Source organism: Trypanosoma brucei, chromosome 10 (assembly GCF_000002445.2).
Source record: "Trypanosoma brucei brucei TREU927 chromosome 10, whole genome shotgun sequence".
Classification (NCBI taxonomy): Eukaryota; Euglenozoa; class Kinetoplastea; order Trypanosomatida; family Trypanosomatidae; genus Trypanosoma; species Trypanosoma brucei.
This window is the reverse complement of record NC_007283.1, coordinates 3,198,057-3,221,404: the sequence shown is the minus strand read 5'-3', so window position 1 is coordinate 3,221,404 and position 23,348 is coordinate 3,198,057. Positions and strand designations below refer to the sequence as shown.

The 23,348-nt window shown below is 47.3% G+C and overlaps 9 protein-coding genes and 9 non-coding genes across 18 annotated transcripts, besides 3 other annotated features; all 18 read left to right on the top strand.

Annotated features, from left to right (window-relative positions):
• Nucleotides 1–15: part of a sequence feature (A-rich) that runs on past the window's edge.
• A 245-nt stretch (nucleotides 16–260) lies between these two features.
• Nucleotides 261–1,088, top strand: Tb10.05.0200 (protein kinase, putative; the record flags this gene model as incomplete). Its single annotated transcript, XM_822739.1, has 1 exon — nucleotides 261–1,088. One exon carries the CDS (start codon nucleotides 261–263, stop codon nucleotides 1,086–1,088), a length of 828 nt encoding a protein of 275 aa, XP_827832.1.
• Nucleotides 1,089–2,041: 953 nt separating this feature from the next.
• Nucleotides 2,042–4,690, top strand: Tb10.05.0190 (hypothetical protein, conserved; the record flags this gene model as incomplete). Its single annotated transcript, XM_822738.1, has 1 exon — nucleotides 2,042–4,690. One exon carries the CDS (start codon nucleotides 2,042–2,044, stop codon nucleotides 4,688–4,690), a length of 2,649 nt encoding a protein of 882 aa, XP_827831.1.
• A 770-nt stretch (nucleotides 4,691–5,460) lies between these two features.
• Tb10.05.0180 (hypothetical protein) lies at nucleotides 5,461–5,856 on the top strand (the record flags this gene model as incomplete). The annotated part of the gene is made up of 1 exon (XM_822737.1): nucleotides 5,461–5,856. One exon carries the CDS (start codon nucleotides 5,461–5,463, stop codon nucleotides 5,854–5,856), a length of 396 nt encoding a protein of 131 aa, XP_827830.1.
• Nucleotides 5,857–6,528: 672 nt separating this feature from the next.
• Tb10.05.0170 (hypothetical protein, conserved) lies at nucleotides 6,529–8,331 on the top strand (the record flags this gene model as incomplete). The annotated part of the gene is made up of 1 exon (XM_822736.1): nucleotides 6,529–8,331. The coding sequence occupies one exon, from the start codon at nucleotides 6,529–6,531 to the stop codon at nucleotides 8,329–8,331; it is 1,803 nt and encodes a 600-aa protein (XP_827829.1).
• A 3,026-nt stretch (nucleotides 8,332–11,357) lies between these two features.
• Tb10.05.0160 (hypothetical protein, conserved) lies at nucleotides 11,358–12,926 on the top strand (the record flags this gene model as incomplete). The annotated part of the gene is made up of 1 exon (XM_822735.1): nucleotides 11,358–12,926. One exon carries the CDS (start codon nucleotides 11,358–11,360, stop codon nucleotides 12,924–12,926), a length of 1,569 nt encoding a protein of 522 aa, XP_827828.1.
• An 843-nt stretch (nucleotides 12,927–13,769) lies between these two features.
• Tb10.05.0150 (citrate synthase, putative) lies at nucleotides 13,770–15,224 on the top strand (the record flags this gene model as incomplete). The annotated part of the gene is made up of 1 exon (XM_822734.1): nucleotides 13,770–15,224. One exon carries the CDS (start codon nucleotides 13,770–13,772, stop codon nucleotides 15,222–15,224), a length of 1,455 nt encoding a protein of 484 aa, XP_827827.1.
• A 483-nt stretch (nucleotides 15,225–15,707) lies between these two features.
• Nucleotides 15,708–15,768: a microsatellite.
• A 292-nt stretch (nucleotides 15,769–16,060) lies between these two features.
• On the top strand, nucleotides 16,061–16,534 carry Tb10.05.0140 (hypothetical protein; the record flags this gene model as incomplete). The annotated part of the gene is made up of 1 exon (XM_822733.1): nucleotides 16,061–16,534. The coding sequence occupies one exon, from the start codon at nucleotides 16,061–16,063 to the stop codon at nucleotides 16,532–16,534; it is 474 nt and encodes a 157-aa protein (XP_827826.1).
• Nucleotides 16,535–16,672: 138 nt separating this feature from the next.
• Nucleotides 16,673–16,699: a sequence feature (AT_rich).
• Nucleotides 16,700–16,820: 121 nt separating this feature from the next.
• Nucleotides 16,821–17,300, top strand: Tb10.05.0130 (hypothetical protein; the record flags this gene model as incomplete). Its single annotated transcript, XM_822732.1, has 1 exon — nucleotides 16,821–17,300. The coding sequence occupies one exon, from the start codon at nucleotides 16,821–16,823 to the stop codon at nucleotides 17,298–17,300; it is 480 nt and encodes a 159-aa protein (XP_827825.1).
• Tb10_snoRNA_0043 lies at nucleotides 17,276–17,353 on the top strand. The gene has a single exon (XR_002989848.1). It is a non-coding gene; the product is annotated as a C/D snoRNA, TB10C4C1 (small nucleolar RNA).
• Nucleotides 17,354–17,388: 35 nt separating this feature from the next.
• Nucleotides 17,389–17,465, top strand: Tb10_snoRNA_0042. Its single transcript, XR_002989847.1, has one exon. It is a non-coding gene; the product is annotated as an H/ACA snoRNA, TB10Cs4H1 (small nucleolar RNA).
• A 136-nt stretch (nucleotides 17,466–17,601) lies between these two features.
• Nucleotides 17,602–17,670, top strand: Tb10_snoRNA_0041. Its single transcript, XR_002989846.1, has one exon. It is a non-coding gene; the product is annotated as an H/ACA snoRNA, TB10Cs4H2 (small nucleolar RNA).
• Nucleotides 17,671–17,686: 16 nt separating this feature from the next.
• On the top strand, nucleotides 17,687–17,773 carry Tb10_snoRNA_0040. Its single transcript, XR_002989845.1, has one exon. It is a non-coding gene; the product is annotated as a C/D snoRNA, TB10C4C2 (small nucleolar RNA).
• Nucleotides 17,774–17,869: 96 nt separating this feature from the next.
• Nucleotides 17,870–17,949, top strand: Tb10_snoRNA_0039. Its single transcript, XR_002989844.1, has one exon. It is a non-coding gene; the product is annotated as a C/D snoRNA, TB10C4C3 (small nucleolar RNA).
• Nucleotides 17,950–18,036: 87 nt separating this feature from the next.
• Nucleotides 18,037–18,105, top strand: Tb10_snoRNA_0038. Its single transcript, XR_002989843.1, has one exon. It is a non-coding gene; the product is annotated as an H/ACA snoRNA, TB10Cs4H3 (small nucleolar RNA).
• A 14-nt stretch (nucleotides 18,106–18,119) lies between these two features.
• Nucleotides 18,120–18,215, top strand: Tb10_snoRNA_0037. The gene has a single exon (XR_002989842.1). It is a non-coding gene; the product is annotated as a C/D snoRNA, TB10C4C4 (small nucleolar RNA).
• A 53-nt stretch (nucleotides 18,216–18,268) lies between these two features.
• On the top strand, nucleotides 18,269–18,335 carry Tb10_snoRNA_0036. Its single transcript, XR_002989841.1, has one exon. It is a non-coding gene; the product is annotated as an H/ACA snoRNA, TB10Cs4H4 (small nucleolar RNA).
• A 160-nt stretch (nucleotides 18,336–18,495) lies between these two features.
• Tb10_snoRNA_0035 lies at nucleotides 18,496–18,581 on the top strand. Its single transcript, XR_002989840.1, has one exon. It is a non-coding gene; the product is annotated as a C/D snoRNA, TB10C4C5 (small nucleolar RNA).
• A 2,373-nt stretch (nucleotides 18,582–20,954) lies between these two features.
• Nucleotides 20,955–23,009, top strand: Tb10.389.0045 (hypothetical protein, conserved; the record flags this gene model as incomplete). Its single annotated transcript, XM_822731.1, has 1 exon — nucleotides 20,955–23,009. One exon carries the CDS (start codon nucleotides 20,955–20,957, stop codon nucleotides 23,007–23,009), a length of 2,055 nt encoding a protein of 684 aa, XP_827824.1.
• Nucleotides 23,010–23,348: the final 339 nt, after the last annotated feature.

The window sequence follows — 23,348 nt, the reverse complement described above, 5'->3', positions numbered from 1 at the left end:
TTACGTTTCCTTTTTCCTAATGTTGCGCTTCGGAATGTGATTAGCAATAGCGTCTCGCTCGCGTCTTCCACGTGCAACGGCTGATAGTGAAGTTTGGTCGGTGAGGGAGTGTGGTGGTAATTTAGAAAAACATTTGGGTACTCTTTCTTCTTCGTCCTTTCTTTCCTTTCTCCTAGCTCGCACTTGCAGGCTGCAATTCGACTTGTTTCGCATGGTCAAAGCCGAACAAGAATAAGATATAGACATTATAAAGAGGTAATATGGAAAATTTTGTTCTTCCACCGTACACGGTTTCCCAAAAACTTGGATCTGGTACCTTCTCCACCGTCCGCTTGGCAACGGATGAGCAACGACGGAGGTGGGCAGTTAAGATCATAGACAAGGCTAAACTGCGAAAGGAAGAAATGGAAGGCCAATTGATGCGGGAAGTAGAGGCCATGCGCGTATTTAAGCATGAAAATATAATTGCATTTCACGATTTCAAGGAAACGCCAACTCACTACTGCCTGGTGTTAGAGTTCGTATCGGGCGGTGAGCTGTTTGACAAAATCGTTGCTGCGAAACGCTTTGACGAACCGACTGCACGACGCTACTTCCAACAGCTCATCGCCGGCGTTCACCACTGCCACGGCAAGGGGTTCGCTCACCGTGACTTGAAGCCCGAAAATCTTCTGCTTGATGCTGTCGGAGTGCTGAAAATTAGTGATTTTGGCTTTTGCAGCAATGGCAGTGGCGACAGTGACCTCCCTTCCAGCAGGGCTATGGGGACCCCGAACTATATTGCTCCCGAGGCACTTAGTGGAAGCGACCACAACGCATTCGCCGCTGATATTTGGAGTTGTGGTGTCATTCTTTACGTCATGCTCGCTGGAAAACTCCCCTTTGAGGATCGTAACCAGAAATCCCTTCTTGAGAAAGTCAAGCGCGGTGAGTACGCTATGCTGCGGCAGGTGTCTGAGGCTGTAAGGGATTTAGTCAAGCGCATGTTGACTGTGGACCCCCAAAACCGTATCACCCTTGAGGGTATCATTTCCCATCCCTGGTTTGCCGTTGGTTGGGACCCTAAGTGTCTAAAGGAGGCTGCGTAAATGTTATTTCCACACTTTGTGTTTGTATGTGCGTGTAAGGTGCCCCTTGAAACCCGCTCGTAACTATTTGAACGAGTGCGTGTGCCAACCATGCCTGATGCAGAGTTAATGTGCGTTTTCCCCGTTTCCTCATGTCTTTTCTTACCGTTTTGTTTTCAACTCGTGGTGAAAGCCCTGTTGGTAACGTGTGTTACACACAATGGAAGGATCTAAGAAAATGGGGAAGTGCAAAAGCGATCAAAATTTGCCTTTTCTTCACTCCGTATCCGTCTATTATTTCCTTCTTGTTTTTTTTTGCTTTACTGTGTATAATCCCCTCTCCATTCTCCTTCATCTCTTAGCACTCAAAAGTGTTGAGGGGGTACCCCAGTTTCCGCCGTCTCGTTGCGAGGACTGGCGTACCGTCAGTGGTTTCGATTGAGTGCTGCGATGGTGCTGGAGGAAGTGATGTAAGAAAGAAAAAAAGAGGAAAAATAAATGAAAGAAACTGTGTCATTTTGTGACGTGGGTAAATGTGCAGATGATATAGATTTTTTTTTTAAATGTTAAAAGGGGAAAAAATTGCTCATCTCTGTATTTGCAGGCAGGAACAGAATAAAAAATGGGGAGAATATATGGAGGGAGGCGGTGGTCGTAACTACATTGTGGATTTACCCTCAAATTTAAGGCGCTGCAGCTCGACCTTTCCGCATCGTTGATGCACCCATGATATCCAGTTAAACTTGGAGTCATCCGTAGGACATTTTTGATTTATGTTGATGTGCATTTTGTTTCTTTTTTGATTTCACTTTCGTTATGGTTTTCTTTGGTGCTGGTCTTCTGTCTCTTTGATTTCTCTTTTGCGTCTTCACTTTGTTTTTCGTGCGTTTTTGCCTTCTCCCTTGTTGTGCATCAATAGAAATAGTTACTTTGTATAGTTGACCTGCTTACACCTTGCTCTACTGCGTAGCAACATGCAGCCCAACACGATGCTTCCAGAGGGACAGGATAGCTCGGAAGCAGACAACCACTTGGCATGTCCGTCTTTTGCAGAGCTCATAACTTCTGTTTTGGGACATATTGGTGACACCTACGCGCTGGAGCGTAAAGCCCATCAGCATGCGGCACAATCAGAACAAAGTGCCCACCAAAACCATTCGTTGAGGGTGCTCTTTCGTGTACCTTCTGAAGACGCGGTGCAGTGCGATGCGCTGGGCCCATCTGGAGCTCAGCCTGCAACTCTTGGCTTCGCTGACGATATGGCAAAACAATTGAGTGCATTAGTAGCTGAGTGTGACGTTGGCTGCGTGCCGGCTGGGTTGATTAAGTGCACTTCTCGCTACCTGCAAAGAGCATGTATGTTGCTGCGGGACGCGGAGAACGGGTTAAAGAGTTGCCAAGCAGTGTCGAGGGGTAGCCATAGCGGGGTTGGCCACCATTCTTCTTCTATCGGCATCGACGTGTCTGCGTGTGACGATGACGGACGGCTTGCGCAGCAGTGTAAAATTCGTAAACCTACCGTGGAGAGTGTATCTCGCTCCTTTCCTCTGGCTTATAGTAGTGAAGACGGCACAAGTCTTATGAGTGGTGATTACCACACCGGAGACGCTGTACGTGGTGAAAGGTCCTATGCTGGAAGTCTCCACGAGGCGGAGATGGCGTTCTGTTGTCTCATTGGGATTGCATTCTCTTGTCCATGTCAGTCGTTAGCCAATTGTCTGCAACTAATTATCGCAGATGTTTTGGGGAAGGCCATATGCCCCTCAGGTTTACGCGGTAGAATATTGAAATGTCTGTCACAGGTCGACGCAAGAACAATTAGGGAAACACAGGTGAGTGAGCTCTGGGGGATGGAATCGAACGCCAACTTTCTCTACGTTGTGGAGGGTAAACTGGTAAGGTTAAATTGGGATGAGGTACTTTCTCCACGTCTCCACGAAGCTACCGATGTCAAATGGTACGTAGCTCCTTCTCCAACTGCGGCTCTACCGACTCTGGGGCAGCTGCTCTCCGGGAGGCTTTCTAGGGAGTTGGACGCATTGCAGAAGTCAGTCTCTACCGCGGGTACGATGCCTCGTTGCTCCCTACCATCCTCCTCCTCAACACCGTCCCTGGCCCGCCGGCGCCTCGGGACCTTATCGAAAGGTAGGACAAGTAGCTGCGGTGCAATCGATGGGGAGCTAGCGAACAAAGAGGCTTCAAAGGAAAAGGACGCGACACAACAAGCGTTATGGGAGGCACTTTCTCATTGCAGTATCGCCTCCCTGCGGTCACTGTGCAGCGGACGTCGCGACCTACTGTATCGTATATTCACAGATATGGGCGAATTGCCACAATATTACTACGTCCTCTCGGCATGTCCTGAATTTCTTAAGGCTCACCACAGCACGTTTATCTATGTTTTCTTCGGGAATGGCCCGCTGTTGAATTCTGAACGTTTGATGGTGGCATTCATGACGGCCTGCCGTCAGAAATGTGAGTATCTTGTGTGCCGATTCGGTGCCTTGCTTATGAGAGTGGGTGGAAAGGAGGGTGGAGTCTGTGGAACAGCAAGGTCTTGGCTCCGGGACGGACCACCACCAAAGTTGCAGGCCCTTCAACGCTTTATAGCAATCGCAACCCACGTCCCATGGCAAATATCTGATGTTGACATTCGTACAGCCATGAGCGCAGGATGGAGCATTCATGGCCTCATGCAAGTGTCAACCATTGTGGCCGAAACGCTGTCGTTATGCAGTTTGGTTATGGGACTCTTCGTGCCAAATGATTTATGTTCATTTACCGCGCTACCACCGGCGCTGGCTGCCTTGCTTTCCCCTTGTGTGGTCGTTGGGGATGAGCACCACCACAACGCTGACATCAGTTTTACACGATACACAGGAGTTGACGATATAGTTAGTGAGAAGCGAATCAAGGGCTCTAACGTTGGCGGTTGCACGTTGAGAAGCGGTAATTTCAACTGGCAAGAGCACGGCAGTACACTAATGGAACAGTACTACCCCGGCGCCGCGTCGCTTATAAATGATGAATTTGACGCCTTAGCGGGCGTCGTTCGCCGTCTAAACCACTCAGATTGCGTAGGGCTCACAAGTCCTGAGTATTCCCCGGCTTATGCATTCCAGTCGTTACTGCTGTACGTGCAGAATATCATCGGCTTCATGTCTGACAATTATCCTTATAATGATATTAACAAGGTACTTCGCCGGCCGGCGAAGTTGATTGCACAGACTTGTACAATGCACCCTGAAACACTATCTGGTGCTCAGTTGCGCCTGTGGATGCAACCAGCTGTGGAGGGAAGTACTTCAACAGGCGACTTTTCATCTTCTCAAGTTTTGTCGGGTGATACCAGGAGGCGGATGACCGCGGAGCGACGTGCTGAGGATCAAAAGCAAGAGCTGATAGAGTCTCTAAATCGCCACCGCGCGCCCTTCACCTTGAGTTTGCCGGGTGATTCCACGGAACACTGCGGGAGGCCAGAGGACGACGTGGTGGAGGAGGCACTGCGCCTGCACGAGGAGTGGCTTGTGTTAGTTTTGCTCTTGTGCACGATGAAGGCACGAAAAGAGGGACTAATGACTCTTTTACTTTATCCAATGTGGAAAATTCTTAACAACATGTAGAGGTGCGTGTCTGCTTTAACTGCCAGGAGAAAGCTTCTCGAAAATGAAGGGATTTTTCTCTGTCATTGGTGCCAGTTTATCAGAAACTTTACCATTAGTAATGCTAATAGTGAACGAAACGGCGGTACGTGACGGTTCAGGGCCTCCCTACGCAATTCTTGGATTAAAAGTGGTGGGAGGACCTTTTATTTATTTTTTACATATATTTCTGGCGTTTTGGAGATTTTCTGTCATTTATGGAGGGGAAGGAATAGCCGTTGATTACACTTTTAGAAGTGTGAGAGAGCAGTAGAGCGCCTATCCGTGTGTGCTTGTTGCACATGATGATGTGTCTACGGTTAAGAGTATGTGATGGACTTTGTTCAACAACGGCGACAGTCAAACGGCGCGAGAAAAAGTGTCTTTCCTTTTTTTTTTGTCATCTTGCATCGTGTGTGTTGGTGTCGTTTGTTGTTTTCGTCCGTCTGGCTGCTTCGCATACACGGTGGGCAGTGGCTTTCGTCTAGAGTGAAGTAAAGCACACTGCTTGTGTGTTGTGACATGTACATGGGCAGCACTGACGTAGTTGTGATGAACGGCGGTGTTCACCTCTCTGCAACTACCACATTTTTGTTCCTTCCCCCCTTTCGGTGGGCGGTCTCTGTCTGGCGTTGAGGTCTCCATCTTCCCTACCTGGGATACGTTGTAGCGATTGTCACTATCTAATCCTGCAGTGTCGGTGGTATCCACTCCAGCTACATCTGTGTGGAAGAGTGAGGGCAAAGGAAAAAATGGAAAAGGACAGTGTAGACAACTGTCATACCCCACACCCTTTTGTGTCGCGTGTAACCGTCCGTCGTCTTCTCTGCTCTTTGCCTATACTTCCTCACGTTCTCCCCCTTTGTTGTTTGTCTGATGCACCCGGTTGGTTGCACATGACTTTCTACCTATTTAGTGTGTTACTAAAGCGCAAAGGGTGTAAAAGCGTATATTCGAGTGCGTGTATAACAATAAGCGATAATAATAAGAACAATAGGCTCACAAAACCTACGGGCTCTCGCACAGGCACAAAATCACGTACAACTACCTATTTATATTGTGGTTGTGTACCGAGTTTGGGTGGAGAGAACGATAGGACCAAAAACCACAACTCACCTCAATATATACAAGGAAAGAAAGCAAATTAAATTAAAGGGGGACTCCACTGGGAGGCTGTGAAGGAGACGAGGCAGCCCCCGCAACGAAGAGCGGTGAGGAGGGAAGGTCGAGGAGACTAACAGGGTTACGGCTTTGTGGTGACGCAGGAGAAATAAAGAAGAGACAGAAGAAACGTTTTTATTGATACTGAAGGAACGAGTATCGTAGGAAGCCACAGAGAATCACACTGTAGGTCCGTGCAGCAAGTACGCAGCAGGAGACCGAAACGAAGCTAACCTTCCTTATTGAAAGGTCCTGCTTTACATTGTTGCGTTCGGGCGTTATTGGTTTCTTATTGAACGTGTTCTTGCGTGCGTGTGCAGGGAGGGGAACGGGAGGAAAGGAGACCCCCAAAATTGGGCGTACCGCGTGGTGCAACGGGCTCTACTGACGTCGCATCGGGGAGCCCCGAAAAGAAAGAACAGGGGCCAAACAGTGTACCGTGGGAGGTGAATAAAAAGTTTACATTTCTTGTAGTGCCCTTGTTGGATTTAGGCGTTGTTGTGAAGGAAGCGAGGAGAGGGGCGTCGGACAGACAGTTCATTGCTTTTTGTTCTGTAGTCAAGGGTGTTCAGTCTTAGGAACGGGAAAGGGAAGGAGTGAAGCCGTGTGGGGCAAACCGAGACTACAGCAAGGGGTTAGGAGGGGAAAGCTGTGCCGCTATGCTCGACGAGAATCAACGAGACGGTGAGGAGGAATTTATCTACAACGAGTATGCAATTGACGACACCCTAGACCCACTCAACCGGCTCTTGAGCTATCACTCTTCTGGCTTTTCATTGCAGCGTCAATTTTTGCTGCGTGAGCTCGCGGATACTGTAAGGTATGCTGGTTTTGAGCAGAGTACCAGCCACATCATTCCACTTCTGAGCAGATTCACAAATGACTGTGAACCCCTTGTGCGGCGCATGTTGGTTCAGCAACTCCCGGAAGTGGCTGCATATTTTGTTCAGGAGGGTGGTGACGCTGGTTACAACTGTCTATTAGGAAAGTTCCTTCCGATTGGATTTGAGATGTTAGTAGACAAGAATGTGGAGGTGGGGGCAGCAGCTTTGGTAGCGTTAAAAGCACTTGGTGAACTCGTTAAGCCCGAACATATTCAGGAGCACCTGCTTCATGTTGCCATAATGTTAGCGCGCGACGAGAGGGCGGAGGATTATCGCGTTGTAGCAGCACTTCTATTCAACGAAATGGCGGGGCTTTTCGGTAAAGAGTGCTGTGTGAACGACGTGCTTCCGGAGTTGGAACTGTTGGCCAACGATAGTAACTTTACCGTGCGAAAAACTGTCGGCGCGAACTTGGGAAAAGTATGCGAGGTAGTGCAGGAGGAAATAGCGGACAAGACTGTGCTACCGATATACCTTAATCTGTGCCTGGACGAAATCTGGGGGGTTCGTAAAGCTTGCGCGGAGAACATCGAAGAGATCTCTCTCGGTGTGAGTCCCACCGCCAGAGCTGATAAACTCGTGCCCGCTTTTCGACTTTTGCTGGATGACAACTCGCGTTGGGTGCGGAATGGAGCTTACGAGTACCTGGGGAGATTTTTGCACACACTTCGACCTTCAGATCTAACTCCAGCCCTGCTCAAGACATACACGGATATGGCTTTTGAGTCGGAGAATGGCGACACAGATTACAGTGAACCATGTGCCTACTCGTTCCCTGCTGTTGTAGAGATCGCAGGACCAGGTCGTTGGGACGAGGCTGGAGATGCGTACGCAACCCTGCTCAAGGATGTTAAATGGAAAGTCCGCAAGTCCCTGGCCCATTCACTGCATGAATTTGCTAAGATTTTAGGTCGAGATCTCACCGAGTCGCACCTTGTCACTGCTTTTGAGATGCTTATTAGAGATCTTGACGAGGTGCGGTTGGGGGTCGTACTAAATGCTGACGTCTTCCTTGCCGTCATGGGCGTGGCAACGCGTGAGCGACTCGTTCCACTTCTTTGTCACGTACCCCTCGACAGTGAGAACTGGCGGCTTCGGAACGTGGTCGGGCAGAGGATTGGCGATGTTGGTGTACTGCTCGATCCCACCAGCAGCAGTGCGCTTGGTTCGGTTATCGCTCTAGTACTGCGTCTTCTTGATGATAGCGTGATGGAGGTACGGCGGTCAACGTATCGCTCAGCGGCCGTCCTTCTCAAGCATTTGGCTGATGCTGGGCGGGAGAACAGTTGCGGGGACTACGCGGACGCGTTACTGCAGATCGCCGGTCGCTACAGTTTTCGTGATCGGCTGATGTTTCCATATATTGCGGAGGAGGTAGCGAAACTGGACGCGGAGAGCCTGGTGGACAAGTACTTTCTCGATGGGTTACTGAGTTTAGCGAAGGATAAGGTGAGCAATGTGAGGTATGCTGTTCATACCGCACTGACCCGCACATTTCTGGTTAATGATAAATGGGCACATAATACCAAAATACAACAGATTGAGGATGCACTGAAGGACAGTGAAGACGAGCAGTGATAACTCACCTTTTTCTCATACATTCATACGTACAAAGAAACATAAACATGGGCGTTTCGATGAAAGTGAAGTAACCGAAGTTGTCAAGAAACGAAGAGGGGGAAGGATGGTTTGCAATATTTTTGGGTGCTTTCCAATTGTGCAAAGTTGTTATTCGCAGCATGTGCAAAAGTCGCTTGCAGTATTAGTGTCGGGATGTTTGCGTGCTTGTATATCCCACTCTATTCTTGCGTTGGCGTATCCTTAGGAGATATTTGATAATTAACTGCCACAGGTATGCGTTCTCTTTTATTCTTTAAATAATCTGACCCCTTTTTCATTTTCTCTCTCATGCGATTATTGCATGTAGCAGTGCGATCGCACACACGTTTGATGATGAAGATGGGCGAAATTTTAGCAACATATGGGGACGAGGGGGAGTGTTGCTACATTTATTTTTATTATTTCATCATAATTTAACTTGGTGGTGGCAAATACCTTCTTCAGTTTTCCGTTGTTGTCCCTCTCTCTCTCTCCTTTTCGTTTTTTTTTCATTTTTACTGGGAGAGAGTGGCGGGGACAACATGGAAAAGAGTTAAAAGTTACCAACAGGTGCTTTGCCGGCAAGCGGATATATCTCTAGAGAGGAAGATGGTGGTGTAATGTTTACGTGTTAGGGTTGTATGCGCCTGCTCAGCCGTCACCGTTGCAAAAGCTGTGACGAGTGACGTTGTGACCGAGGCACAAGTTTTAAAAACAAAAAGAAAAAAGGAGGGAAGGAGGGAGTTAAAAGAAAGTTTTACTTTTTGAGTGCAGAAGATCGTGGACTGTCACTGTGGGAATGATTGTGAAAGGAACGTCCCAAGTCGGAAACGCCTATCATATTCCACACGTTTTTTTTCGTTGTGTGTATGTGGTGTTTGTCTTTTGTCTTTTATTTTCTTGTCATTCTAACTTAGTGCGTTTACAAGCGTCTGCATATATATGTTTGTGTGAATATTTTTCCGTCTCGGGAATGTAACTCTCACGGATCGTTAAATAAGTGCGGAACGCAACCCGCTGAAACAGAGAAGGAAGGAGGGGGTGGTGGTGATGGTGATGGTAAAATGGGTAAAAGAAAGTGAAACTAACCGTAGGGACGAAAAACCCGTCTTTGGAGGTGCCGAGGGGGAGCGTGTAGACCTCCGCTTAGTTAGGGGGGGAAATTTTTGTAGCGAATGAGTGAAGTAACCGCTGGGATAAAAAAGGAATGGAATTTAAAAAAAAAAGGCCTGCGAAGAGTGAAGGGATTATAAGAGAAACGCTCCACTGCAAAAAAGTCGGAAGAAGTTATTGCTTGAGTGAAGGTGAAGACGGAAGGGTACAAGGATTCATTTTTGAGTATCTCAGACTTACAGTGAGGAGGACGGCTTGCCGTCTCCCCTCTTTTTTAAAGGGGAGAAAAGAGGGGCCATTCCTTTAACTTGTTTTCTTTCGTGGTGGTGGTGGTGGGAATATACTGGAGATGGGTGGCTTTGGTGTTGTTGTTAAGAAATTCCTTTCAATCAACTGTGGCATCCTACAACCCCCCCTCCAAAAAAAAAGAAAAAATGAGGGACCCCTGCACCACTCTGATAAAAAAAGGGGTAACTCTCTTTCCCTTTTGATCACCACGGTTTTACCATAATTCTTTTTTTTTTGTGTGTGTGTGGTGATGCGAGGGTTGTGCTATTAACTTTTTCTTCGGTTTTGGCCCCTGCGCGGGGAATTGTCTCTTGCATCCCCTTCATTTTTACTTTTCCGGCTGAGATGGTGTCGTTGTGTACCTGGGTGCTCTGCTTCCTTGCGAATCGTTCGGTGTTTTTCTGTTCCCCCTGTACGCGAGTGCATTGGGGGTATTTATTTTGATTTGTAATTTTGCAACTGCATGTGTTCCACAGTGGAAGGCGTACAGATGCATGATTGGGATGGGCGTAGGTGTGGGGGATGCCCTACGGATGAAGGTAACGATGATGTGAAGATGGCGAATAATGAGGGGGGACTAAAGGCTTTTTGAGGTGAACCAACCCCTATATTATTTGGCAACGAATACCGCAACTTGTTTGATGTTGAACCCTGCGTACACATCTTCATCATGCAACTACCTCACCGCTGCGCCATCCGTTTCGAGATGTGGCAATACTTACGCTAGCAACACCCCCACCTGACCTTTCCCCTTTAGATTCGCGCACCTGTGTCGACTTATTATTGTTTCTGTTCGGTTGTTGGTTCGTTTATCCTTATCTTCGTTTTGGTGGGTTGTCATTCTGTGGACCGTTGACTGTGGAGATGTATGAGTAAACAAGCGATTGATGTATAGATGTTTTTACCCCTTTTGGATGTGTGACGCATTTTTTTCGTTTAGTGCGATTTCACGAGCATCAATATGTACTCCTCTCCACCTTCTTTATTCGTTTTTTTGTGTCTGTCTCTGGAGAGGATTCGGCTGGTGTGGGGATGGTACGGAACGTGCTTGCCACTTTTTGTCCTTTGGTTGTTTTACCCGACAAGTTACATGTGACATCGTGTGAGTGCGAGAGGGTTTGGGGAACGCGAAAGGAGGAAAGATTTAGGGAGTTGTTTTGTTCTCTATTGGATCATGTGTTGTGTGTGTAACGTTTCTTTCTTTTTTTTTTCTTCCTTGTGTGTCTTTGTGCGTGTGTATTTCTGTGAACATGTGCCGTTGGACAAAGGGAGTTCACACAGCGGAGCAAACCCTTTGCTGTCGTGCGCAGTTGCCGGGTGGCCGGCACCCGTTTTCCTTTTCCTCCTCTTTTATATGTGCATGTGTCTGGCAATGTTTTACCTTCTGTGTGTTATTTATTCGATCTTGCAAGCCATTGGGTGAGTATGTTGTGTTCTTTTCCTGCCCTCGGCATGTACGTTCATAGCTTCACTGTTTCTCCTTGGAAGCTTTCCCCTGAAGAGTGGAAGAATTCGCTCGAATCCAAAGGTAGCCCTTAGCGAAAGGGCCTTGGGACACGGTTCAGCACACTTCAGTTAGTGAAGCGGCTGCGTGACACGCCGTTATGGGTGTAGAAATCCCACTACCCACAAACTCTGCACCGCCGCAAGGGCAAGATGGTTCCAGCAAGGCGACGCCTAATTCGCTTGCCAATTCATCGAAGACATTAGTTGGCTCGCTTCGACCTCTCCGCTCCAAAGGAACCCTGATGCCCGGAAAGGCAAATAATGGGGAAAAGGTCTGCGAATCCCCACCACTGCCGCGCCACTCCATTCCGTTGTTACCAGGACATATAAAACCAAAAATGTGTGGGCCACCCAGTCCGGAAGATGGTGGACAGCAGCCGAAATTTCTCGGCAGAATGCAAAAACGTAACATAGTTCATCTTGATCATAGGTTAAATGCAATTTGTCCAAGAGCTCCTCCGGATAGCTGCGGAGTGGACGACAAGGGCTCTGAAAAGCTTATTTGTCGGCGGAGACCCGCTGACAAAGCCCAGTTTCATAAAGCCATTGATCTTTTGAATAGTATGATTGAGGCAGATGCTCGCAAGTTCGATATGAGGGAGTGGGTGATACGTCACGCGGAAGGGAGGGGTGGGGCACAACTGAGCAAAGAACAGTTACAACCTGTTTGGATTCTCGTTGGCAGTGATTTCGTTCTGGCAGTTGACTTGAATGGCTCGGCGCAACACCGCAACTACAGTGATGTTGCCGCCTTGCAACTTGAACAGTTTCCTCCGGAAGGTGCTATCGTTTTTCCCCTGGAGGGAGTATTGAAGACAGGCGAACTGCGGCTTCCGCAGACCTCTACAGGGGTTAAAGCAATGAACGTTTTGCTGCATGGTGAGTCACGTTGGGGCGCTCCCATTGGCGTTTTGTTCATGAGTCCCTCAGATCAATCTTCTATCATACAAGACATTTGTCAGTCGTACCTTCCCTCCTTTCTGCGTTCAGCGTACCCAATGGGAGTGCAGCTACGCGGAGAATGGATATCAACGGTGTTTTCCAGTGAGGTAGGTGAGTTTCGTGTCGCGGAGCTGCCACAAAAGTTCCGTGATGGACTTCATTCATCTATGGCAGCCCAAGGAACGTCTGGCACCAGCAGCCTCACGGGCGAGGGATACCGGATCTCGGACGTGGAGGTTGTGCAGAGTTTGGAGAAGCTCGATTCTACTGAACTTCACGGCGAAAGGAAGACAAATGTAGAAATGGGAAGTAGTCCGTCCTTCAACTTGAAAAATCAGCAACAGGAGATGTTGTCGACCACATCGCAAGCTTCGAAACCTCCGCCCACAAATCCGCCGTGGGAGGGAGGCGAGCGGGGACCCCTCTTCAGTGGTCGGTTGCACACTTTGCAGTCAGTACCACCGAAAGGTTCACCAACTACGTTTTGTCATGGGGTTCTTCTGCTCACAGCACGGGGCCCGTTAGAACTTCTCCCTGAGAGTACCACATCGCACGTAAGAATCAAAGATGTAAAATTAAGCTTTTTGCGTTCAGGCGTAGGCCGGTGCATGCGTTTGACACAAGAATCAGTGCGATTCATGTACGTGCCGTCGGGCCCAGTGCTGAGTGATAACCATGTTGTTGACACACGATACGCCGTTCTGCGCTTGCAAACCCACAAATGAAGGTTACAAGTGCTCAGTATGTGTGTGTACGGTAGAGTCTGTTGGAGCGACATGTAGTTCTCGGCAATGTATGGGGTGGTTTCTGCTCTGTGGCTCAGGTCTTTGTTCGGAGGAAATGTTTGCATGTTTGGCAGAGGTGGCCCGTGATCAACTTACACGAGGAATGTGACGTCTGTTTTATTTTTATTTTGCCGTGTTTTTGTGAACAGTATGTACGTGTCTCTCAAGGGTGCCGGTCACTCCTATGAAGGGACTTGCACAGACATACCTGCTTTGTGCGACTTGCGCCGTAGAAGAGCCAGAAACCACTGGATTGAGCTATCGAGGTGCGTGCGACAACCTGTGGCGAAGCTGTGTCCATATCCCGTTAGCGCAGCACCAACATCTGCTTAGCGCAACTGCTCATGATTTGTGTTAGCGTGCGATGTCGTCGTACTACCCTCCACTCATCGATCTTTTATTTTTCTATTACCCCCCCCCCCATCGTCGCCGTGCGGTTGCGGCAGCAGGAAGCTTGAAAATTGTGTGTGGGCACAATACGCCGTTTCCAAATACACGACTTCCCCGTTGCATCTCATTTTTTAATATTTAACATGGTCTCTCCAACCCCACCCCTCTGAGGGGACTCCATTGTCCACAGAGCTGTTGCACCCTTTTCGTTCTGTTTATTTTAATCTGTGGCTCGCCGCGTTCTGAGCAAAATTCGCAGTTAAAGGCATACAAAGGGATATAAAAAGCAACAGCAAAAAAGAGAAAGGAAAATACCGCCAGTTGTTCCTCTATAATTTGTCAGATTTGCATTTGAAAGGTAACACCATCACTAAACGGGAGGATTTATTTCCAATGTGCATGCGTGCTCGTTACTCATCTGGAATCGTGAGGGGAGCTATGTTACGAGGGTTTTCATCTTCGCCCTCATTGTTTTGTGCTGCCGCCGGCGGTTCGCCTATCTTTGATGAACTGAAACTGTCTATACTGAAAAAACACCAGAGTGATGCGCCTCGCATTAAGCAACTGATAGCCAAACATGGCGGGGATAAGCTTTCAGAGTCCACGGTGTCCAGCATGTACGGTGGCATGCGCGGAGTTACCGGTTTCGTTTATGAACCATCATATCTCGATAAGGAAGTTGGTATTCGCTTCCGGGGGCTCACCATTTCGGAGTGCTGCGAAAAACTTCCCAAATCGTGGCGTGGCGGAAGCTCCCCGCTCCCTGAGGGAATGCTGTGGTTGCTTGTGACCGGCACAATACCAAACGAGCGGCAGGTGAAAGAAATGCACGAAGAATTGCACCGCCGTGCAGACGAGCGTGCAATCAGTGCTGCCGTGAAGACAATTGCCTCATTGCCGGATAACTCTCATCCCATGACTCAGTTTGGCGCTGGTTTAATGGCCCTCCAAACGTACTCGAAGTTTGCCACAGCGTATTCCCAGGGGAAGGCGAACAAAACAAACTATTGGGAGTATGCACTGGATGACAGCCTTGACTTGATCGCTCGCTCTTCACATGTGGCGGCCATTGTGTACAATCGTCTCGCAACTGGTAAGGCGCAACTGGCCAACCCCAGTGACCCTAATCTTGATTGGGCAGCAAACTTTACAAACATGCTGGGATATAAAGATGAGTCATTCTGGGACTGCATGCGCCTTTACCTTTGCCTCCATGCGGACCATGAAGGTGGCAACGTGTCTGCTCACGCCACAGTTTTGGTTGCATCAGCACTCAGTGACCCATATCTATCCCTTGTTGCAGGTCTCGCCGGCCTCGCTGGCCCACTTCACGGTTTGGCAAACCAAGAGGTGTTAACATATTTATTTGAGATGCGCGACAAATGCAAAGCTGCAGGTGTGGACCTTCATGATCGCAAGCGGCTTGCCGCGGAGCTGGAAAAACTCACTTGGGATGTGCTCAACGCCAAAAGGGTGGTGCCAGGTTATGGGCATGCTGTTCTTGGTATGACTGACCCCCGTTACACCTGCTTCCGCGAGTACTGTAAAAATAACTTCCCTAATGATGAGCTTTTTATACTCGTTGACGCCATCTACGAGATCATGCCCGGAATCCTCAAGAAACATGGTAAGGTGAGGAATCCGTTCCCCAACGTTGATGCCCAATCCGGTGTACTTCTTCAGCACTATGGGATGAAAGAACAGTTATTTTACACAGTTCTATTCGGTCTTTCGCGACAGCTGGGGGTCCTTACAGGAATCGTATGGGATCGACTGCAGGGGCGACCTATCGAGAGACCCAAAACGATGACAAGTGAGTCACTTCTCACAAAGTACAACATAGCGTAGGGTAGCGCGTCCCAGCGGTTCAAAAACTGGGGGGGGGCGGGGATGGGAGATGAGGCAGACGAGGGAAGGGAAGCAAGAAAACAAATTGTAGAAACAGTTGCAAACCAATTGAAAGTTTCGCTGGCGGCGGGTTTCGACGTGAAGGCAAAGTATTGTACGTCAACGCTCATAAAACAGCAGCGGAAGCTCTGGACAAAGTTGGTGCAAGTGCGACTGAAGGGGCTGTTACCAGACTGAATGAGATGGAAAGCAGCTTGTGGGATATCTCCACTGAAGGAAAGTGGGCACGCGGGTATTACCACAGTGATGTGCATCTGGGAGTGCTTGCGGTCAACACATTTAAAATACTCTATGTGGTTGCAGTACCTTACGTCTTCAAAAACGTATATATATATGTACGTGCACGTACGTAAATACGTGTGTGGTGATGTGTTTGTCACCATTTTGATCTACCGATCTTTACTTTTTCTTTTAGCTCTTTTAATTATTTCCTTACTGTTATTATTACTATTATTACTATCATCGTCTTCCTTATTATCGTCATACGACTGTAAACGTTGATGAACAGCAACGCATGGCGAAACATGCATGTGGCTGTGCGTGCGCCGGAGCGAACAAAAGAAAAAAACGTGGGGCTAAAGGGGGTAAAAACAAAACGAATATATATTTTTTTTTGATAAGTGCAAAACGTGGCGAAAACGTGCGATCTTGCTGTAGAAAAGCGGAAGGAAAGACGGTGTGGATAAGCAAGGCAAGTGTAAAACACACTCAGTTGTAGTCGAGGGGACGTAAAATTGAAACGTGTGGGGTAATGGAAGAGAGGCTACCAACTGAGGATGAGCGTCGTCACTTCTGAACGGCTGACCCTCCACAAGTGTGTGCATTTAAAATCTCCTCGAATTTCCTTTTCAATACCAAAACGCGTTCGTAAAGCCCAAGGGAAGGATTTATACTTCGGTTACTTCCAACTGTTTGTGTGTCGCTCTTGTTTCCGCCGTTTTATTGCAAGTGTTGCTTCTCGGCTGTGGGCGGGGTCATGTGGTTGGGCACCGAACACTTTTTTTTTTTTACAGCTGCAGTGCTTACATCTTGGGTACAACTACTTCCCCTTTCCGTGGTTTTTGCGTAATCATTCATTCCGCGGGGGTATTTGCTCATATATATATATATATATGTGTGTGTGTGTGTGTGCACAACTTCTTTCTTTTAGTCCTTTGGTTAATCCACCGTGCTATGTGGTACCTTATTTTTTGTGTTTTACTTACACACCTGTTTCTTCAATTTTCTGTTCCGTGTCCGGAAGGGAATGAGTGCATCCCCCCTTGCGTAATTTTTTTCTTGATTTATTTATATGATAACTTACTGCCTGCAGCGTGAGCAAATGTCTACCTTCCCTGTGCTCGTAATGGCGGCTGCGGCTATAAGAGAGATGCCTTACTTCGTTTTACAATTATTATTATTATTATTTTTTAAATCCCCCACCCCCAGGTGTGTGTGAGTTTGCAGTATCTACTTGCTACCGTAGGTGACGGTGTTGTGTGGACCTTAACTGGCAACTCCTCTTCACAATGTCACAAAGAGCAAACTCGGGCCGGTATGAATCAGCTCAGCCATAAAAAAGACCAAAGCAGCAATGCCACCGATTATAAAAGAGGGACGTTATATCTCCTTTTTTATATCATGCGACACGTTTCTTCAATTTTCTTTTTTTTATTACCTTTCATCCTGTCCTTTTCCCCTCCACATTTTCCGCTTTTGTTTTGCCAGTGTGTGGCACAGAGCGGTCCTGCTTTGGCAGTGAAAAAAAAACAGAAGGTGTACGGAGTTGCTTTCTTTTTCTTTTTTGTTTCTACCGTGCTCTGTCCCTTTTACTTTTCTTTTTTTTTTCCATATTTGATTATGCTAATTATCTTGTATGTGCCACCTCAACCGTTCCCGCTGGGATCGTTAGAGGGTGTCCGCAAGTGCGACTGGGTATTTAAAGTATTATTCTTCCATTCTTCTCTTTTCGTACATTCCCACTTACCACTTTGTGTACGTGCGTGGGAAGCGTACTTGAAGATGGGGATGATATGAATATGTTCATACGTAAATGAGCGTTTTCTGCCTGCAATGAAGTAGACTGATGCTGCAGGATAATCAAAACTTTGTTTTTATTTCCTCGTTATTTCTTTTCATATGTACAAACCTAAGGCAGTACCAAAATACGCTTATCACTCATCACCCAAGAAAAATAGACAGAAAACCTTCTCACCAGGGCGATGGTGTTAGATGGAGAATCGGTTAACGCCAAGTGGGCCGCCATAGAAACCAATGTGATAAATATTCCGTACTGGCCGAGGACATGCATTCTTCCTGCAGCAGCTGCTGTTGCGGGTTACCGTCTCTGTCTAACGCCTCACATGTGCAGAAATCGTTGTGGGGCGATTTCAGGAGGCGGAGATATTCCAATAGCGTTTACTCTGCGTGATGTGACTGCAGTTGTAGTGCGCACTGACGACCCATAATGAACGAGAAACCAACTTTGCGTTTACCAATCTATCTGATTCCTCCCTTCTTCCCCTCGTTACTCTTTTTTCCCTTCTCTTTTGACTCTTGGATCATTGGACTATGCGAAATGTGACATGTTATGGGCACGACACCGCTGCGACGATGAGAAACTGTCTAACGACAGGCGGACCGACACATCCAATGAGGACTCTTGAATGTGTACAAATGTTGAGCAGCGGTGTTGATTGTACCGGCATTTACCGTCCCTAACTCCTTCCTGCTATGTGTGTTTACACTGCATCTTTATTCACTGTTGCTGTATCGACGCCCATACAACCGCCCCACACCGTGCTTTGCATGCATTGTGGGGTGATACATGTGGCGGAGATGTTCTGCTGCATGGCTGTGTATGAGGACAGAAGTTGTAGTGCGCGACTGAGTGACAACTTAGTGCTGATTGATACCAACGCTTTCAGCGAGAGTGCTGTACTTGACTGACACGTACCTGCAGTAATTTCCCCCATTGCTGTTTCTTCAGTGTTACCTTCTATTTCTGAGGAGGCCCGTAGCCACGGCATGCCTTTTTGGTGGTGCGTTGTGGGTGGTGGCTTTCCAAGAGGCGAGGCGAGTATGTCGGTGCCTTGTGTACACACCGCCTATCCTCCTTTCTTCTAGTTTCTTCCCTGTGATATTCCTTATTGTGCCACCAGGTGTTTGCTGTGCTTGCTCGTACTTGCGTTGGAGTTTCACCGCCAGGCTTATTTGCACGCGTTATCGGTGGTGTAGAAGTGAGGCTTATGTTGTGCTTTTTGAAAAATATCACTACACTTACCGGAGTGCACTTGTCAGTATCGTTAAAGCTGAGCCCCGTGTTGTCGGCTTGTAGATGTTATTGTGGGTGGCAGTTGTGTGGTATGGTCTTTTTTTGTGCTGTGTGCCTCTTGTTACCGTGCCAATGTGGCGCAGCGCACTGAGTTTCATAATAATGCATTTGCAGACCGTATGGTTGTGTGATGTTTGCTGGTTGGTGGTAGTGAAAGACCGCCTATTTTCTTGCCTGGTATTTTCTTTCCGAGTTTGTTGTCTTCCTTTAGTGCTCTCTACATTTTGCTTTCCCCCGTGTCTGATACAAGTTGTAGTTCTTGGGAGTAATTAATCATTTCAAGAAGTGCGAAAATGACCACCGAAAGCGGGACGTGCTGTTCGAAGTTTGTGCACTACTGTAAAGTATTTCACGTTTTGGACTATTTTCTGCTAATTGGGATAGCATTCGTCGTTTGCCTGTGGATGGAATCCCTTCAACCGTATTGCCGAGGTTTTTCGTGGACCGATGCAACCATAAGCTACAAGCTAAAGAGTTCAACATTTTCTGTGTTAACTCTCCTTATAATGGAGGTTGCGCCCATTGGATTTTACTTCATAATGGAGTTTTTACGTGCCCTTTTCGCCTCGAAGGGGGAGTGGTATTTGGATATACATGTGTCTAACCGTCTCCCTGATGAATCGCGGGCTCCAGTAGAGATGCTGGAGGTATCTTCCGACGGGTTTAATAATGCTGCCGCGGAACGTACTGGTAACTGCCCTGACGGGTCATTTACGACAGAGAACAAAGGCAGCTCAAAGCGGTTAATGACGTTCCTTGAAACCGCTAATTATTGGGTTGTGGCGCACGGTTTCTCAGTTGTATTGGCCCTTTGTATCGTTGAAGTTCTGAAAGTTTACGCTGGTGTGCTCCGTCCCGACTTCCTCGCTAGGTTGGAACGCGAAGGTTACAATTCGACATCCAGAGTTAAAGATTGGTGCAAGGTTGCTGCAGAAGGCAGACGGTCTTTCCCTTCAGGTCACAGCGGTTGCGCCTTCTCTGTTTTCACGCCTATGGCCATGTACTTCCTTTCAGTTCTGCGTGCCTTCAGTGGTGCATCTGTGTGGCGCACGCTCGTTGGTCTCCTGCCGATTTATTTTGCATGCGCCGTTGCTGCGTCACGGTTACGCGACAATCGTCACCACAGCGGTGATGTAGTGGCTGGTAGCGTTATTGGCATGCTAAGCGGGCTTCTTGCCGTTGCCATCTTTTTCCGACTTGGCAAAGGGAAGGCATTCATGGTGCCCCGCCGTCTGGATTTCGTGCGGCGTCATGGTGGGCAGGTGTTGTCTGATATAACTAAATGAGTACATGATGCTTTATTCTTCCCCTTCTTCTCATATTTGGTTATTTGTTATTTATGATTTAATATGTTTGACTTTCTTTTTACTCCCCATTCTATTCGCTAATATCGAAACCCCTTAACATCTGAAGAGCGCTGTGACACTAATGTCTAACTTTTATTCCGTAATTTAGTGTGTTAATAACGAGAGAGTGATTGGTTCTGTGGAGAGAGTGGATATAATAATAAATAGTTTCCGACGTAGTATAACATTTTACAACTTGTTTCTTTAGGAGGGCGTATGAACCCAAGGGTAACACAGACTACCATACGTGGGTTATGATTGAGACATCGAGGCGACATGTTTGCTGCAACCGTGGTTGGCTGCTGCTGCATTCCCATTTGACTCATTGTGTGGTTCTGCTCACTGCCCTGCATTGTTATTCTTTTTATTATTTTCGTCCATTGATATGATACCCATTGTTTTCCATTAGAAAAAAGTTAATGTGCGTTTTAATGTTTCTTTTCGGGTAGGTCGCCTTCCCCACTCGCTGTTTGTGTATTGCTTTCATCGGTGTTTTTACTTCTTCACATTGCCTCTTTTCAGTAGGATTATCACGTGTGTGTGTCTGTGTGGGCATACGCCACGGAATATGTTTGTACAATTAGTGGTACTGAAGTAGCATAGCTGAAGCAGATGGAACTTGTGAAAGTGCCAAGCACGGTGACAGATAGCGTGGAGAATCTGTGGGATGTGTGAGTGTGAATGGCATATCGGTACCGTTATTAGTTGCACGGTATGGTGTATATGCTACGCGTGAACACAACTGATTTGGTTTTGCCAGTTACTCTACGGACTTCTGCCATTGGTGATTGGTGTGAACGGCTAAATAATCAACACTCAAATACATGGTGTTATCTAGGTGTCATAATAACTGGTACGTTTTTACCCATACCAGTTTGATAGGGTTGGATCAAAGTAGCCTGGTTCCAGTCAAAAGATGATTGATACCTTTTCATTGGGTATATTCTTTGTTCTTGCAGGATATGAATATCGCTGCGTTCATGAGTTCATGATTATGTGCGCTGTTAATATATGGTACTTTGTGTCGACGTATATATTTTTATCTTTTGCATGTGTGATGCATGTGTTCTGTTCTTGTCACAAGTAGGGTGGGGAAGGGGCCTCTGCACTGTAATGACATTTATTTCCTTCCATAGTTTGGCGGAGGCTCTGCGGAGTGCATTTCCGTGTCTACCTCGACTGATGCTGCGATGGGGGTATATTGTATTGCGGAAGAGGAGAGATTTTCTTAAGAGAACAGGAGAGACACGATGTCCCACCGTGGCGCCGAATTCCCTTTTGCCTCTGTCTGCTACGCCTTGCTACTACTGTCCGGAAGGGGTGCAAGAAACGCTTCTGAATTATATAAATGACGGGAATTTCAGGTACCCCACGATTTCAGCAAACCCTGTTCCATCAATGCGTGACTGGTGTGTGGGGAGCAGTTCCGCTCAGTCATTGCTGTTGTCTACTACGAAGGTTAGCGTGGAACCCTCGGAGGTTCCCGGTGCATCACCGACACCAATCATTATTCAACTCTTTCGTTGCGAACAGCGACTGAATATTGCTGATTGTATGAGGACTCGTTTGCTTCAGAAAGAGCTCCGACGCACCGAAGGAGGGTTGCAGTTTCTTCACCAACTGTCTAAAGGATCAAATCTAATGGATCAGAATATGGTAGCAGCATTGGAAAGCAAACCATCACTTGCTGCTGAGTCTGTCTCGACAGTTTCTGCTGTGGAGACACCTTATTCAGGTCATATTGTGTGGGAGAAAGATGGATGGTTTTTTGATGATATTTTTTCGTCCTCAGAGATAGAGCTGCCAGCTTCTAGTTCCGATTCAACTGGTTATTGGCGTGCATGGATTGTTCCGTTTCGTGGACCGTTTTCAAAATATTTCCTTCCACGAATGCAAGACATTCACCAATTTCATGTTGAGGAGGATATCACATTGATGAATGTGGATTTCAGTGATCGGGCAAATCAGAGACGTTATTCCGCTAATTACTCTTCGTTTCATGCAGGGCGGGTCCTGAACTACTGGGCTGCTACAGGAGAGCCTGTACAGCTTGAGAATCGTATGGACAATGAAGATATGGAGGAAAATGATGATGCCCAAATCCACTTAGCTTCAACGCCATGCTGTTGGTTCACAATGACCGAAATATCCGAACGCAAACTATGCTTGCGACATGGTGGCACGGTACGCAATCTTCCTTTTCACTTTGACTGTTGCGGTTTCTTCTTGCATCTCTGCCCTCCGTGGTTTGTCCTTTCTGAAACTGAGGTGTTGCAAAGATACCCTATTTCCAATGAGTCTCTTGTGGGGGCATGCTTTATACCCGAATATGGAAATACGGAAAATGTGGTGTCTGCTTCCCGGCAGGAAGGGCCTCTTTGTGGAGGAGTCATCTTTGTTCTCCAAGAGTTGGGGGAATGGTGTGTATTTCCACATCAGCACGTGACGGTAAACTTTGGTCGCGTTTCATTGCCTTCAACAGACTCTCTTCACCGAGATAAAAAACCTTTACTTTTTGTTGAAATCAACGCAGCCGTGGAAATGATGTACTCCTGGTCCAGTGAGCATTGCAAGCAAACTTCAGTCGAATGTGACTTCTTAAAGCAAGTTATTGATATATTTTTATCTATTTCATCAAAGTGCTCCGCGGCTTCCTTCATCAACAGTTTTATTGGGTGCTGTGGTCACCCTCTCCCCTATTGTGAGGAACTGTCGCCACTTGCAGACGCAAAAGATTCCCCTGCAACGTTATGCATCCTCGGAACTGAGGACCAACACATGCCACATGTTGTAGAAACTAACCGTACACCTTATTCACTCAACAGTGGTGAAATGGTAACGGGACCTTCTCACCTACAGCGTGGCGTTTATGAGGGATTAATTGAAGTTGGACGGAGCCGTTCCAAGCGCACCTCACAAATACCGAACCAAAAATGTGAATTACCGTTTATACACGAAAACAACTTGGGGCCCTGTGGCGACGCGTGGGATATTGGTATTGTTCTGCTTTCATTTGAATATTGTATTCCGGCGGTGAAGGCAATGGATACGGAGCTAGTTGCGTAAAGATACTGAGGGGATGTGGTGTCGGCTCTCTGATTTTCTAGTTGACATGAAAACCTAAAATGCAATAACTTGATATCCTCATTCTTTTCCATCGTCACATTGTGAGTCGACAAACGGAATCATAACAGAATACTCGAGCGGTGCTCATCACAATATTTTCATTTGAGAGAGTACATTACCTGTGGTATGTGACCAAGAACTCATTGCTTACGAAACTAGACAAGTGTATGATGCGATTGTATCCCAGATTTCCAGGTGACGCTGAGATGCATGTAATCGCATTCTGATGCAGTGTATGTTAGCACAGTGAGGTATGTTTCCGTAGCAACACCGTGTAGT